At 38.0% G+C, this 16,923-nt stretch overlaps 1 protein-coding gene across 1 annotated transcript in view; it reads right to left on the minus strand.

Annotated features, from left to right (window-relative positions):
* Positions 1-16,923, minus strand: part of NKAIN3 (sodium/potassium transporting ATPase interacting 3) — a 188,309-nt gene that overhangs the window by 69,522 nt on the left and 101,864 nt on the right. Inside the window, exon 4 of the mRNA XM_018074892.1 lies at positions 15,683-15,880. Within this exon, the coding sequence (XP_017930381.1) occupies positions 15,683-15,880 (198 nt within the window). The remainder of the gene's footprint in view (positions 1-15,682; positions 15,881-16,923) is intronic.

The following is a 16,923-nucleotide window of genomic DNA, read 5'->3' on the forward strand; positions in this document are numbered from 1 at the left end:
AGCCCGCTGTCAGGAAAACAAAGTGCCGAAAGCAGTGACCCACTTTCTCGAACAGACTACTTATTTTCAGGTACATATCACTGGAGAAAGTCTAAGCACACTGTCCAAGCAATTGCTCACCATAGAAATAAAAACAGTAAAGAGTGGGAAAAAATACCTTAGAGTATCATGTGGTGCATACTAGGAACCTGGCCACTGCTACAGTGCATCCTTCTTCCATTGCTGTCTTATTTTACTTATTGGCAGAACAGGGTGCTTCTGTTTGCTAAGCACCAGCATTGTGCTTACCTGGACAAGTACAAACAGAATCACTCAGCCAACACATGTACATCAAAGAGTTTGATCTGGGAGGTGCTCATCACCTTCTGAAGATCTCAGATATTTTTTTTAGAATAAGACAGATGAGAGAAAAGTTACCAAAGACACTACAAAGGAAAAAAAGAATGATAGTCTAATTTGCCCCAGATTTTACAGTACGTGTCATCCAAGCAGCAACTAGCAATTCTTCTTAGCCTTTGTATCCTTTTTTTTACTTGAAAAAGAGTGAACAACAATTAAACTTCATATGAACAGGTATGAGATAGCTCAGTGTCAATTACTGTCTACATAAATGCATAGAAGAATAGTTAAGAGAATTGGGGTATTTAAAAATTGGTACTTAATTAGTAATGCTCTTTCACTTGAGTTCACTACACTAACTGTAGCTAACACTTAACCCAGAAATGTCAGGCTACATTAGGCATGCACGACAGTTCAGGTACTGATATGGAAAGGTGCTTAACACTAACTCTGAAGGATGGATCAAAATATGTACAAGAAATAGAGCAACTGTACTTTCATATACTTTGTAAATGTACCACTTGGAGTCAGCTTATTTGTCTTCTCTGAAGAGCACACCTCATGTTAGAAGCCTCTTCATACATTTTTCACTTTTCTGCCTTCTCTATGAGCCTTTACCTCCTCACTGTCATCAGCAAGAGATGAGGCAATGCCGTTCAATCACTCCTGGAGGAGCTGCTCTGAGTGACCAATTTGCTGGGCCTTTGCAACTCACCTATGGGGCCAGTGCAAGACAACTCTGAGGGATGAAGCCTGCTCTGCATTAATATAGAATCTTAGAATCATTAAGATTGGAAAAGATCTCCAAGATCATTGAGTGTAACCATTGCCCTAGCACTGCCAGGTCCACAACTAAGCACAACATCTACATGCTTTTTTCATACACTTCTGTGGATGGTATTTCCACAATTTCCCTGGGCAGCATGTTCCAATACTTGACCACCCTTTCAATAAAGATTTTGTTTCTAATATCCAATCCAATCTAATAATAATAATCAGAGAATGAACATGACATGTTTAAGAGAAATAGGTGAAATAGGACTCCAACATGTTTAAGAGAAATAGGTGAAATAGGACTCCACCAGATTTCTCTGTAGTCAGAGAGTAGAAAAACTGAGGACTCCCCTTCATCTCTTCCTCCCTGTAGACTTCCAACTCCTTCTCTACAATAAGGATCTCTTTGTTTTTTCTAATTGGTAGGGCGAAACATTTTATCTCAGTCTCATTCTCAGAAAGGTTTCAATAGTTGAGCTAAAAGTTAACTTCAGGTGTTAGCATACTAGGAAAAATTTTAGGCAGAATGTTTCAAATTTGGTAGAAGTATATGATAGTGGAAAATACTTTGTAAGGCTCGCAGCCTTAATGACAGTGATGACCAGGGATCTATCTACACTAGCAAGCAGTGCAGACCAACAGATACAGAACTGTACAGTCAATCAGGTGGACCTGAGAATCTCATACCCAAGCTAAAGATATATCGGGTTCTTCTGTTTTGGTTTGACTTTACTTTTAGACTGACTCTGGTCTGATCCCATCAGCTGACTGATTATTTCAGGCTCTACTCCCATCAGCTGACTGACTGTTTCAGGCTCTCACGCCTCATGCATCCTCAAGGAGCTACTTTTCCAGTTCAGTTTCCTGCAGAGGGAATCCAGCTCATGTACTTGGAAATGTCTCCCTGATATGAACCACAGCACAGCAAGCTGGGATGGCTGAGAGATGTGTTGTAAAAGCAAACTCTCATCAGAAACGAAACACAAATATAAATTATATAAATGCATGCTATCAGTTCTAAGGATAATATTGCAGGAACTGTAACAAAGTTATCCACCAAATGTTCACCTGTTCCCATGAGTTCAGTAGAAACTGGAGCTAATGATATTTACCTCTGCCCATCTTCAGAATGGAACATATGTGATGTGATTGATGAGCAGAAGAGAAATGTTAAAACGGGAACATCAGTGACTTAGCCCTCAGTTCAAAACAACTGACAAAAAATAGTCTAAAAGTTGACAGGTAAAAGTGGGAAGAGAGCAAATGCCTTGGTCTACAAAGAGAGTAAGTTACAGTCTATTTTATGAATAAAGGTGAATCGTGGCAAGGTCAATGAGAGAAGCATGAAAATTACTCTCAGTTGAAAGATATTACTAATAAATTTTACTTGAGCATAGACTTGTTCATATGATAGTATCAGAAACCAAATGAATGACCCATACAGGAACAGGGCAACTTTGCAGACCATAAGGGTCACTGAGTTAGCAGTTAAAATTCTTAAAGCCATTGTACCTGTAAAAATTCAACCAATAAAGTTCAATTTGATCCTCAAACTTTTTTTTAAATTTTATTTTATTTTTAATTTGTGTCCTTTCTTTTTCACTAGGATTATTGTTCAGAATTAACTACTCATTTAAAAACTTCTAATCCACACAGCCCAACTGATGCTGCCTCAGGTCAAAGCTCCTACCTTAAATCCTCTCTAACCCCAACATATGCTGCATGTATTGGCTTTTAGAATTAGGTGGTCACAGACTAGTTCCTCCCAAAGTACTGTCTGTGAGTAACTGTCTGGAGAATAAGCATATGTGATGCAGAGCCATGCTGTTAGATGTACTAAGCAGCAACCAAAACATTAGGTTTTACTTTGAACTAACACGATGCACATTATAAAATCTCCACATGTTGGAAGAAAGACTAAATCCTCTGTGGTTTGCTCATAAATATTTATAGGATTATTCAGTCCATTGTGTAGTGAATAAGCCAATGCATTGTGATGTAAACCAGCCCAGCTTCTGTGTTTATATTGTCTGTCTGACAGAACACAATTACAAAACATGTTTTTCTTTTTCAAATTTCTACTTGAGCTCCTTGAAGCACCTAGAATTTGAGCTTGGCAATGTAGGGCTGTAATTGTCCAGGGATCTGGCATCTTACAGGTTCGAAGTGCATGTATTCTTCAAGGACAAAACCATATACTGTATAGTTTATAGTAACATAAATGTATTCTGTAAAGGCAAATCAATATATTATAAATGTGCATCCTATATTTTTGCTCCTGATAGGGAATTCTATCACCAAGTAGAGTAAACCCACAAAAACAACTTAATTCTAGATTCAGAAATACTGCATTTGCTTTTTATTACTCTATTTTATGTTCAGAATTAATTTGGCTCATGTGTAGGATGTGAATTTCAATTTAAAATATTCATAACTAGGGCAATTGGCAAGGTCTGGTGTTTCTAACAGGTGTAAGCAGACAAGCTTATCCCTAAATGTGTCTTGTCATTTTGTATTTTTTCTGGTTGTTCCCCACTATTCAGTTTATTTCCTGTTGAAAGTTCTCTTTTATCAGAAAATCATAATCTGAGACAGAGACTGAAATGCTGATTTCAGCCACAAATTAGAAACTGAAAAATAAGAGATGAAAGCAGTGGGAAAGGGAGTCTGTACTGTGCAAGATGCACTTTCATTCTCAAGAGCGTCTGTTTCCTCAAATGAAAGGAAATCTGACAAAAAAAAAAAGGGGGCTAATTCACCATGGAAATGTGCAAAACTTTTCAAGGCAAAGTCTTTGCGTATGCTAAAGGCACAGATGATGTTCCATGTAAAGCATTACTTTCATCTCTATTGTTTTGAATATGTTGGATCATAAGAATGGATGCACTCCAACTGCCACTTCAAAGCTGTACAGATAATCCTACATCCCACTTGCTTTGTTTGCATATTTAATTTTGCTCAAGCAAAAGCCAAATCAAATCTCATACTTTATTCTCTGAAAAAATTCCATGCAACCTTCCTCAACAGTCCAGCTCATCTGAACGAGGGTGCGTTACAAATTCTCTAACTCATTTGAGGATATTTCTATTTACTCTGTCTCTTTCCCTTATTTTACGTGATAAAGTGCTTCAATTTCTGGCTGGATGGAAGTCATCAATCTCCACCATTTTCAAAAATTCTTCCTCTGTAGATCAGGGGGCTCCTAATCTGTGGAGCAGGTGTTGGTGTTGAAGCAGGAGCAACCAGGGGAACATAATTGTTTCAGATGCATGTGACAGTCATTGTCACTCAGTCTGCAATGCAGGTGTCAACAAAAGCAAGGTCAGACTCCCAGTTGCAGGACATTTTTGCCTTTTCTGGTCCCTGAGCCTGAAAAATGGGGCTGAGAGCAGGCAGTCTTTCCCCAGTTTTCTTATAACCCATCTGCAGGCTTTGTGGGCTGCTGTGGTGCCTGCAGTGGCTTGCTCAAAGGAGAAAAGAAATAGCTGCAATTGTAAAGGTCCCTCGTTCAGTGGTAAAACTTTTTCAGGTGACAGGGAGCAGAGAAGCCCAGTGTCTCTTCATCTGCCAGGTTTCTCTGTCCCCTCCTTTAAGTCATATAATTTCTGTTCACGTTATCAAAGAGACACCAAAAGATACAGCCCCACGTTGATATTTACTGCTGGAAGACTTTCACCCTCCAGAAAGAGGTCAAAAATATTAATATGAAAGTGAAATAGCTAGTTTGTAAGGGTTTACAGACCAAGACCTTTTCAATGTCATTTCTATTCAAAGCACTTCAAACAGCAGGAGAGAGTTAAGTGAGTATAGCCCTTTTTCTAGATGACATTATTCCCTCATATGACTTGATGCACAGTTAGATATGTAGTTAGAAATAAGTATAACATGGTGATATTCCTTTGGTCTTTCATGAAATCAGGCACCCTACATAGCAAATGTGTGGATGCATTCCTTCTCACCAGAGGGAATACACCTTTCATTCCCTCTGTAAAATGTTACAAAGAATTGAGTGTCTATTTATTGCAATGGGTGCTCTGGGTTCAATAAAGCTGCTAGGAAATATGTGAGAATCCTGGAAACTGTAAAGTCTAGGCCATCTCCTCCTTATTCATTGTTTACTGTACAAATTCTTTATTAATGAGAACCTAGGGACTTATTTTTCACTTGCATCAGCTTTACAACTGTAGATTTCCATTTATTTCACTGTAATTATTTCTGGTGAAAATGGTTGTGTGTTTTAGTGATGTTAGTTTACAATATTTTAATAAAAATGCATGAATCCCCTATGAAAAAGAAAAATCCCATATCAGCTATTTTCAAGCAGCATCTCTAGACTGAAACTAACAGACCAAAGGAGAAAACACCAGTGGCTTTAAAATATTCTTAGCCTAGAGATATGAGAATCTGCCAATCTCACATCATGAAAAAACAAGCGCCTGAGAGATTTCAATGTTATTTATCCTTTTTGTCTAAAAGGTCTATGGAGTCCCACTTCCATCGTCTGTGGACAAAATCCACAAATTTGTGAAGTAAGAAGAATTTCTGCATGGCTTAAAATCAAAGGCAAACAGCTGACTCTTTCAGGCACTCTATTACAAAAGTGAATTGGACACCCCCCATGTTTGGTACAAGAGCTGAAGAGTGTTTGTATGAAATAATGGACATGGTACAAGGCAGTCATGTTCCTCAAGAAAGTCACTAAATTTGAAATTATATCTATTAAGCTTTTCAGTGGGAAGGACCTGTCCCAGATAGCATATTGATATGTTATTGTGTTGTATCAACTGTTAAAGCTTGGTAGCATGAGGCAGATACAGTCCACGTTACCAGTGAACAATATGACGGCACAGATAATGAGACTCTCATTACTGAAGACTGAAATATGTTTAAATGACCTGCAGTTTGGGTGCACAAGTCAGCATGCTCTAAAAGTACAAATGAAGAAAAGAGAATTTTCTTTTTCCTTTACAGTTTGGTTTTGATCAAGGGAAGGGAGAAGAAGGGTCTTTCCAGGAGTTCACTCCTGATTGCCCAAGTAAAAATTCAGTATCCAGGGAGGGGGAACTTGTCAATCCCTGGTCGGTAGTGATAAGAACTACCAAGAAGATGAAATTTAAAGAAAAGTCTCCAAAAGAGACAAAAGAGGCAAAGAAGAGGATATTTCAGGCACCCACAGGAGTTCATTCTTGAAAAATTTTTCTGGAAATCAGTGTATTCCTTAAATAAATACTCAAGCTGTCTGGTTTAAGCGACCAGATTGTACCTTTAGTTTTCTATGTTGATCCTTATATTTTAATTTATTATTAAAATATAATATTTTTATATTATGCATGTATGTGTGTGAAGATATCAGGTGCATTATAAATTAATAAAAAAGATAAAAATAAATTAAAGAAATCACAGGTAAAAATGGAAATTATTATGTTCTTTTAAGAGGTTGTTTAATTACCTACCACTTTTTACTGTCATTCACAATGATTATCAATTAATCTACATAACATTAATTTACATAGGAGGTAATGGAAAATTAAGCTAAGAAAGTTCCACATCACAGAGAATGATTTCTTGAAAGATCTTTACTTATATCATATATTCGGACAGATCTAGTAGATGTTTTCTGCAACACTTGATTTATTCAATTATCATTTTCAGACTAGCATCAGAATTATGGAGCAGCACAATTATTCATAATTTTTGTTTCAACTGAAGCCTTCTACATGGGAGAGGAGAAATTAAATTTGCTTTCCAGGCTTCTGCTTTAAGATGATTTTGTCCTTTCAGAATAGTTACTGACACCACATAAAAACTTATAAACTGAAAGTAATTCACATCAGTCTCTCTTTCAAGACCTCTAGCAACCTTACCTATTCAGATCATAATCAAACCACTGCAAAGAAATGCCTCAAGCACCCATCTCACTGAATCTATTCTGAACCTTCTGAGAACACGGAAGTCCTTACAGATGCTTATTCCTAGCCTCAACTTCAAACCCTGTCCTTCTCATCTGTGTTTCTTGGTTTTCTTTCCATGACATGAGACTCACTTCTTTGTTCTATAAAAGTGTATAAAAGGGCAAGTGTATTAAAAGGCAAGTGTATTAGGCAAGCCTGAGAACCAAGGAAAAATTCAAACTGAAAAGAAGGCAACTTCATCAGGTAATTATGTCAATTATTACTGCGATATTTTAAAGCATCACTTCTTAGGTACTTATCAACATTCATCTTGACTGCACTCATGTATGAACTTTTTTTTGGTCTCTCTTGGTATATTGCAGTGTCTCTGGTACCTTGTGTGAATGAGTCTCATGAGCTATAATCCCTATGTGCTTTCATTCCTCCCCCACAGAGCTACACATACACCTAATCGGTGAATGAAGAGGGTTGTGGCAGCCATGTCCTCTGCCAGAAGCTCAGTGTCTTTGCCTAAACGTGTCAGAATTTTGCATAAACTGGGCTGTTTCCATGCCCATCACCTTTCGTGGGAGAGCTGATAGGAGCTAAGAGATCATTTATGGCAAAGGATGGAACTACCCCTTAACGAGTCCACCATACCCTGTTTTCAAACTTGTCACCTATGCAGGTGCCAGGAAAACACATCCTGTGCTAGACCTCACATCTGCCGGTGGGATTCCCCTCTCTACTTTGAAAAAAAGAAGGGAAACAAATTTTTCAACAGTTTCTATAATACTAGATGGTGAACGTGGAACAATCAAAAAAATTAGCAGATTTATTAGAGAATTTGGGCCAGAAGCTTTAGCTACAAAATCTATGAAGGCAGCATTTAAAGAATGCAGGGCTTTTAAAACTTACTCTGCACTGCAATCTTCCTATATCAAAATATATTTTCTCAGAAAAGCTTGTCTGTTTTTGTAGTTCTGAGAGAAGCATATATGCATCTTGACTTCCTCCCTTGGTGAAAATCAAATCATTCTCTCAAAGCTTAAGAAGTATGAGTTGTTTCACTACTTGTTTCGTGAAAACCCTGCTCTGGATTCTCCTAGTTCCCTAGGGCAAAACAGAAAGCATTGCAAATCATCTGAAACCATAGCTGAGAGAAAAAAAATTCTTTCTGTAGTCAGGTCACATTCAGGCAACAAATTTTAATGGAAGAGCTAGGCTGTGGATTCAGGACATGATTAAAAGAAAAATGTCCTGTCAGTTGCAGCTCACATAGAGATGGGTTTTAATCAGTGAATATTTTTCCCCCATATAAGAAAGTCTGGGCACATGGGTATCAACTACAACATGCAGAAAGGATCATCCTGATGAGTATGAGCGAACACAGATCTATTGCTGTTAGGTTCAGCAAGATTTAACTCAGGAAGGCTCACCTCTGGTTTGCCTGTGTCCTTTACACTACATGTGCAGATTAAGGAATCAAACCCTCCTAGTAAAATACCTTTCCATTATTTAAAAGCATATCTGCATGTAAAAATCAATTAGAGAAATGTGGTTTTTGGAAATAAAAAAAATAAATTCAGCAAAGTCAAGCCTATCTGGCCAGAGCTATCAATCAGCATGTAAACTCTTAGTCTAGAGAAGGAGTTAATTTCCTTGGCTAGTTTATCAACTTTGCAGCTGGAGCAGATTTGGTGCTGCACACTGCTGGCAATGCAGCAAAGCCTTTGCACTGAATTGCAGCTTGGCAGAAAGGTGCAAATTTGATTCCACCTTCTGAGTAAACTGTCATGCACTGATTGCCACAGAGGCTGCTGAAATCTTGTGAGTGTCCTGAGAGGTTTCAGTGTCCTGAAGACAACTAGGGAGCAACGTGCTCCATCTTTCTGAATTTCCAGGATCTTTGGTGTCCCAGTAGCCCGTCAAACTGTTAATGGTTTCCAACAATATAGTCAATAAAATATCTCTAAAATTCAAAGCAAACACTACTTTTACTTTTCTTAATGAAAAATATTTGATTTCTGCGTTCTCTAAAAAATTGTTTTGATTGATAATCTTTGTTACACTCTCCACTTTATTCTCTTATAATTTCCAACTTCCTAGTGCAGCATTCAGCATTCTGCCCAGCTCTAAAGACAGCATGTAGGCACATAGGTTTGCTGAGGCACTTTAACCTGTTTTTACCTCTTCCACCACCTCTCCTGCTTATTTGCAGAGATGCTGCCTTGTACTGGAATTAGTGACCACCGAGTTTACTGTGCCCTGTGCAGCTGCAGCTCCCTGCTCAGTGCTAGGTCAGGTTAATTTGAGAACACCAGAAATGACACGAAATGAAAGTGTCTATCTGAGAATTACAGTAACTAAGTTGCAGACGTATAGTCTACTACACTGTTTTGACGTGAGTTTGGTAATTATGAGAAGTTTAAGGAGGAAAAAAACCTTAAATATTTTCCAGATCTCCCTTTATCTCCAGTGTTCCATCATAGTGTGCACTGAAATACTGAGCTCCATAAAAATTCAAATTAACTACTGAGTTTTATTTTTACTATAAATATTTTTGGATAAAGAAAAGTATTTCAGAATACCTGCCCAGAATTTCATTAACATTTTTGTACAATAAAAAAATTGTCATAGTAATTTTCATGTAAAATGGAAAACAACTCTATATCATATACCCCAAAATGTCTAAAACAATTAAGTTCTCATATAGATTAACTGACAAGGTGAAGGCACTACTATGTTGCTAATGCTTGAACTGTTGTCTGCTATACCCTCACCTTTAGCCAGCTCTGCTGCAGAAGTTGCCTACCTCTTTTTCACAAATCCATATAATGACAGTTAATGAATAAATGAGCATACAAACAGCTATATTATCAGTGGTTTCAGTTCTTGTTAAATGAGCTACTTGAAAAATCAAACATCCTTGGACCGACAAGTGAGATGGAAAACCACGGATTTATCTTGATCTTGTTTCACATAGTTGCTTTATTGACCGAGATTGGTAATTAGACAAATATACTTGTGTATTTTACTACCCACGCACTACCATGAATAATCAGGTCTAACTAAATCTAACGAGAAAGGACAAGGTCATTTGAAATCATTGTACCTGATTAATTAAAATAGAAGAACCTGCAAATGTATGGATGACAAGTCTAGAAATACTAACAATTAGGTTTTTAAGTGTTCAGCATCAATGTACATCAATAATTATGAATCTTTTGGACAGCTAACGACCATTTTTACAGAATATGAGGTAAGAGCTAGAAATATAATTAATTAATTTTTTTTTTAGCATAACATACCTCATGAAGTTCAACAATGAGGAAGCACAAAGTCCTGCACTTTGGGAAGAACAACCCTCTGCACTGAAATGATAGGGGCCACCCAGTTGGAAAGCAGTTCACCAAAAAAAAGACTTGGGGGTTGTGGTGAACATCAGGTTGAACATGTGTCAGCAATGTGTTCTTGCCTCAATGAAGGCAAATGACATCCTGGGCTGCATTAGGTAAAGTATTGCCAGCAGATAAAGGGAGGTGATCCTGTCTATCTGTTCAGCACTGGTGATGCCACAACTGCAGCATTGGGTCCAGGTCTTGAATGGAGGGTGTAATGAGGATGGTGCCCCGTGCCAGGACTATAGACAAAGAGCACAAACTGAAACACTGGAGGTCCCCTACAGAACAGAAAACACTTTTTCAGTCAGAGGGTTATCAAGCCCTGGCACAGGTTGTCCAGAGAGATTGTGGAGTCTCTCTCCTTGGACATATTCAAAAGCCGTTTGGACACAGTCCTGGGAAGACTGCTTTATGTTGACCCACTTGAGTGTGAGGGGGGTTGGATCAGATGACTTCCAGAGGTCCATTCCCACCTCAGCCCTTCTGTGTGATTTTGTGATTAGGAGGTTGCAATTTTTTTACTAGTGGTAGACATGTCACCGAGCATTCAGACACAAAGCTGTTTTGGGAGCCTGTTGCCTCTTTGGGGAAAGTGTACAACATTTATAAATTTGTGAGTTGAAAGAAGCACTGAGAAGACATCTCAGGTCATAAAGCAGATATATTTTATATGCTCTTGTTGTCTAATACAAATCCCAGAAAACAGTGACCAGCTACATGTGGCTTTGTCATCTTTTGCACACAGAATCATAGTTAGAGACAGACATAGAGTTGTTTTCCTCCAACTACTACACAGTGATGCAAACTGCCCCTGCATTGTCACACTGCTGTATCCATACCAGATACATTCCTGTACCAGAGTGAGTGCAACCAATACTGAATGAAGACTAAATTCTTTATCTAAAAATTCTTTAATGGTTTTGGCCTCAATGGTCTCTATGGTACCAGAGAAAGAGTTTCAGAATAAAAGCTCTGTTACTTTTGCTAGCATCACTTCACCATTTAAGCAAAAGACAGCATTTTCTCTCAAGGCCAAATACAAATGAAATTAATTCCCACAATAAATAAAGAACATCTCAATCCTTGCAGATTTGTGCCCCAAGTTCAAGGTGTTTTCAGTTTTGAATTCTGTCTGCACATCAAGAGGGTATATGTCCAAGAGTGAAAGAACATTCAGAAACAGCTCAGAAACTAAATCCTTATCCTGAAAGTCTAGCTACATGTCCCATTCTTCATCTGGGAAGAAGGTGGAAGAACAATAGACACAAGAGAGATTTACAGGCCTTATTACAGGGCTAGAGGAGCTCACACATTCCCCCATTAGGATCATAGAAGAGCTTAATAAAACAGAACACTCCTGTATGGAAACCCAACACCATCTCTATAAGTGTCATAAATGTCACTGTAACAACTCAACGTGACGTGAAAACATACCTTTCTCTACCATGCCAAAAAGGTAGGGGATATGTTTCTCTGGCAGAGATTTAAAAAATCATATGTTCTTCTACACCCCTGTGGGTAAATAGACCAACTATCTACTTCCTGCCAAGATCCTGCCTCAGTCCATATTGAGGAATAAATGCCTGGGAGCATTCCTGGCACTGGCATGCTGTAACCCACGCCATTACACATGTGAGAGGTTGGCCTGCTGTAGCCACCACTCTCCACTCACAGTTCCCAGTCACAGTTTTAATCAAGTGAACAATCCCAGGGATTATTCCTGTTGAATGGCTTGAAAGCACCAGCATGATTTGGAAGCTGAGACCATCAGCAGAAACACGAGTTGTTTTGGCCCTGTTGGCCTCAGTATCCAGTTCCTTCAGCATGCTTAATTATGTGTACAGAGGAAGTCTATCCAGCTTGCAGGAGTATCATGCAGACTCACAGTGACCACACTATCCAGTTCCCAATTTGGCTTTTTTTTATACTTGTGATATTACAACTTCATTACATTCTGCAGAAAATAATACATTTTTCTGACTCTGTTTTGTGCTTGGTAGTGTATGTGATAAGCTATTCCCCACTGATAACTTTACCTTAGGCAGATATGCTCAATGCTTTTTACTTCACCATGGAAAAATTCAATATTCCTAATCTCCCTATATCACATCTTTGCCTGGATTTACAGTGTAGGGAAAACCAGTCTCTCATAATTTAAAGAAATGTTTAATATCTTCAACTCCTGATCACCTAAATAGCCACCCAGAATCAGGATGAGGTATAAAGTCACTGTTCCACCAATAAAAGATTTTTTTTTAGAAACAACTATAAAGCAGATACAAAAAGAGCTTTACTGTGTTAGAATTAAATAAATGGATGCCAAGCCCATTCCCTAAAGCAGGGTCTAATGTAGTCACAACTGCTGCATTCTGTACATATAAAAATCTTTATATCAGTTTAAAAAAAAAAATCACCTTTCAAAAATGCTACTAGTGAGTTATATATCTCAACAGGTATCCAATATTTACCCCTGGAGGGATTTCTTCTCACAGAGTCTCTAATTTCCTACCAAATGGAAGTGTTCACATTCCCAGTCATTTGGACAAGGGTTAGCATGATAAAGTTTTTTGTTACACTGTAAAATGGTTTGTTATGTGACTACCGCTACATAAAAATGTTATGAAAATTAAGTAGGTTGTAAGATCCAAAAAGGAATAGGCTGCTTTTGGGACTAGCTACTAGGAAAAGGAAAAAAAGAATGATCTTCTGATCTACAGTCCTTCAGTACTTTGAAAAGACAACTTAAATGACCTTTTAACTAACAATTGATATTGGTACCCCAATTAGGAAAGCTGTTATGTATCCAAAATGGATGTGAACTTCCTCAGGTCAACAGTACTCAGAAAATGGGAGCAAACTGCAATAAATTTATTAATCTACGTGGTGACTTTTGTCCTGTGTGACAGTAAATGAAACAAGCCTAAATTACAATTCAGAATGGAAACTGAAGTACAGACTCATGGTATGTTAATCATAACATGTCACAGATGGGATAGCAAGACAGTGAAACTGGAGGAAAACCTTCCTTTGTGTACAGTATTTTAATTTTAATACTGTGTATATCAGTGAAAGCAGTATCTGAAACTGCAACTCTTTAATGCATAGTCATGCCTTATAAGTTCCTGGCACATTTGCAGTGAATTGTATCCAGAATGGCAATCAGTCACTCCTTCAGAAAGGGAAGACCAGTTACTTCTTATGATTTATAATTATTACATAATTTCTATACTTTTTAAATTTTAATATTTCTCTTAGTTTGTATATATTAATCAGGTTTATTCTATTGTTATAATATCAATATCTGTGCTCCTGTCATTTAACCAGAGCTCTACCGCACCATTAATTGCAGAAGAAAACAGTTCCTGATTTCAACAACCAGCTGTATTTCCACCGAACACTCAATTGGTTAATAATCACAAAAATGCTAGAAAAAAATTTTAAGAGAATACATCTTTTCTTATAGAATACATCTTTTCTTATAGAAGTGGAGTATTTAAAATATTTCTGTTCGCCTTTTAAACTAATGACACTTCAGTTTCCCTTCTGCAGACTCACTGATGCAGAGTGAAAAACACTGCGTTGTGAGAAATGTGCTGCAAATGAAGAACTCATGGGAGAAGCAACCTGCTTTCAGTAGCAGGCCCCCACAAAAGTAAGGAAGAAGCATTCAGTTAAGCTTCACAGATACAGTGCGCAGAGTTCATCTGGAAGGCACACTTTCACAGAAACTTCATGATTTATGTTGGCATACGCAGGGTTGGGTTGCAAAAGAAGTAATATTGTCTTCACTGGAAAAGATCGTGACTCAAAGCCTTTTGCTGCCTGAATGAAAGGCAGGCAGGAGAAGGCTTGTGTAGGTGCTTGTGAGGTCACTGATGCCTGGGAAGCTGATAGACCAGGAGCAGACACATTCTTGTATAGGCAGATGCGATGTCAGTGATGTGTAAACTAAGTGCAATAATTCAGACCTGGATTTTCAAGTGGAATTTCATTAATCAGAGATGTACAAGTTTATCCAAGTTTGATTAAAAGTAGTGGCAAAGAAAAAGCACTTGACATCTTATAAAAGGCATGTAGTACTGCAGAGAAATTATCTTGAACTTTCAGACAGCTGGGCAGGATGACAGACATAAGCACATATACTGATTTTTTTTCTTTTGAAAGAGAATGTCCTTATCTTGAAAAAATGTAAAAATTAAAATTTGAAAATAATTTTAAACTAATGAGTGAGATTTATTCTGAAGATCCCTTTTACTTTGCAAGTGGTAGCATTTACCAGTCAGTTAGTAAAAGCTTGAAGTACTGAACAGACCAGGAATATCTATCCTTTCTGATTGCTCAGACATAGTTCACCTGACTAGCAGGTGTGGACTGCAGAATGCATCTCTTCTCCCACTGTCTGACAAGTACTAGTAGCCATGGTTAGCATGAGCACATATATTCTCAATTCACAAACATTTATGTTCTCAAAATAGGTCTGGGCATCTGGGGTGATCGATCCTATATGCAATCACTTGGGGTTAGCCAATTGCAATGTGCTACACACAGCTATGTAGAGAAAGAGCTACCACCTGGGAGATCACACACAGCTCATGACAAACATCTTGTTAATCACAAGCAGAAGCAGCCAACAGATTGAGGAAAGACTGTGGCTTTTGCTCCCAAAGCAATATACGCCCCAGCAGTTCCCCGCATTGCAGGCTTTTTATAACAACTTCTTACTGCATTTTTTTGTTTGGTGTTGCAACAATTGTGGACCATGGAAGCAGCATATTCTGATAACACAGAGTTCCAGGAAGGAACAAATAACATATGAATGCGTACTTTAATTCCTAATACTTCTCTGACCCTTTTCAAGCATTACGTCCATATCTCACTTTGGGAAGAAACTTAGCCATGTATCATGAAAAATATATTTACATTCAGGGCTGAATAAATGCCATCATTGTGAACTTTAGAAAGATTTAGGAAAATTAATTTTGGTCAAGCCTACTCTCCTTTGCTGTACACGCCTTAATGAATGAGAGCCAAGAACTTGAGTTAATTTTCACCTGTCCCAGCAGAGGCCAGAATGGAGACTATGCCTCTATTGAGCTTGACAAGATATAGGGAAGGAAAAGAGCAGTGCACATTTTAATAACATGTATATAATTCTCTAATTCAAAATACAATCAAAAGTCTGTGCAGCTATACATCAACTACTACATCCCCCTTCCAGCAGGCTGCATGTGAAAGGACTGAGGAATCCCAGTACAAAAAGAAACATGAACTTACAGAGAGGAGTATTTGGATAGCACTGTGAATGACCTCTAGGTACTGGAAATCAATGATGCAGCCTGTCACAGAGACGTAGGAGTAATCCTCTAGGACACCAGGGGCAGAAGGACGAACCACCCTTCGTATACAGCCGGGTCCATGTTCCCGCCACCAAGAGCGGTGCATTGAGATGTTAAAGGTCATGAGATCCGTTTCCTAGGAGAGAGGGAAAGAGTGTGAAAACCTCTGACTTTCTTTACTCTCTTTAAGGTAAAGCAAGGGGAAATAAAAGATCTTTTCAACTATATTTAAGGACAATAAGATAACTAATTTGCCTTAACCCTCATACCAGTAATTTTAACATGAAAGTAGGATGTTGGAGTGGAGAGAGGAAATTGCAAACATACACTGATTATATTGCAGTTGCACAGAGAAGTTTGTGCCTGGTAGAAGAACAGTCATGCCAGATACTGTACAAAACAGTGCATAACCTATGTCCCCATGGACTTAGCCTGAAAAACAAATTTTGTTGTTAGTTGATTAGAATGCCACTCAAGAACTAATATTTTTTAACAGGCAACAGAGACAGTTTTACCTCGTGGTTCTAGAAACAATCTAAATCAAACTTCAATCATATTTATTTAAAATATTATCTATAAATCATATCTATTATTTTAAGTAGGACCACAGGCAGCCAGGCTGTTCCAGTTGCCAAAGATTTAAATGAAAAGATGCCTCCACTCAAGCACCCTCCTCTCTTTTCTCCCCTCTGCCCATCACCCAGATTACCACCTCCTCAGTCCAGTGAAGAAATCTGCTTCTGTGAACAGATCTGGATTTAAAATAAAAGCAATAACTTTTTTTCATTCAAATCATCTTCCTGATCAGCTATTAAATCTACTCTAATGGGTACTGGTAGTACTGTAACCCACACAGCATGTACAGTGTCTGTGCATTCCAATAAACTTCATCCCACTTCCACTTGGAGCAATGAAAATGGCAAACATACTAGTGTACTAAGATTTTCTAACAGCTTGTCTATGAAATACAAACAGGAAAATTCACTTGAATTAGCAACAGATTTAGGTCTTTAGGTCATGCTTAGGCAAAATGCACTGAAGTTGAATGGATGCCATTTAAATGGAAAAAAAATCCCAAAACAAACCACTACTTCTCACTGGAGATAAATGAGAGTTGAGTTACATTGATAATTAAATAATTAATTCAGATTTATGTTTCCATGTTTCCTATTCTCAACT

This window comes from Manacus vitellinus, unplaced genomic scaffold, assembly GCF_001715985.3.
Source record: "Manacus vitellinus isolate BGI_N305 unplaced genomic scaffold, ASM171598v3 scaffold_1_pilon, whole genome shotgun sequence".
In the NCBI taxonomy this organism is placed as follows: Eukaryota; Metazoa; Chordata; class Aves; order Passeriformes; family Pipridae; genus Manacus; species Manacus vitellinus.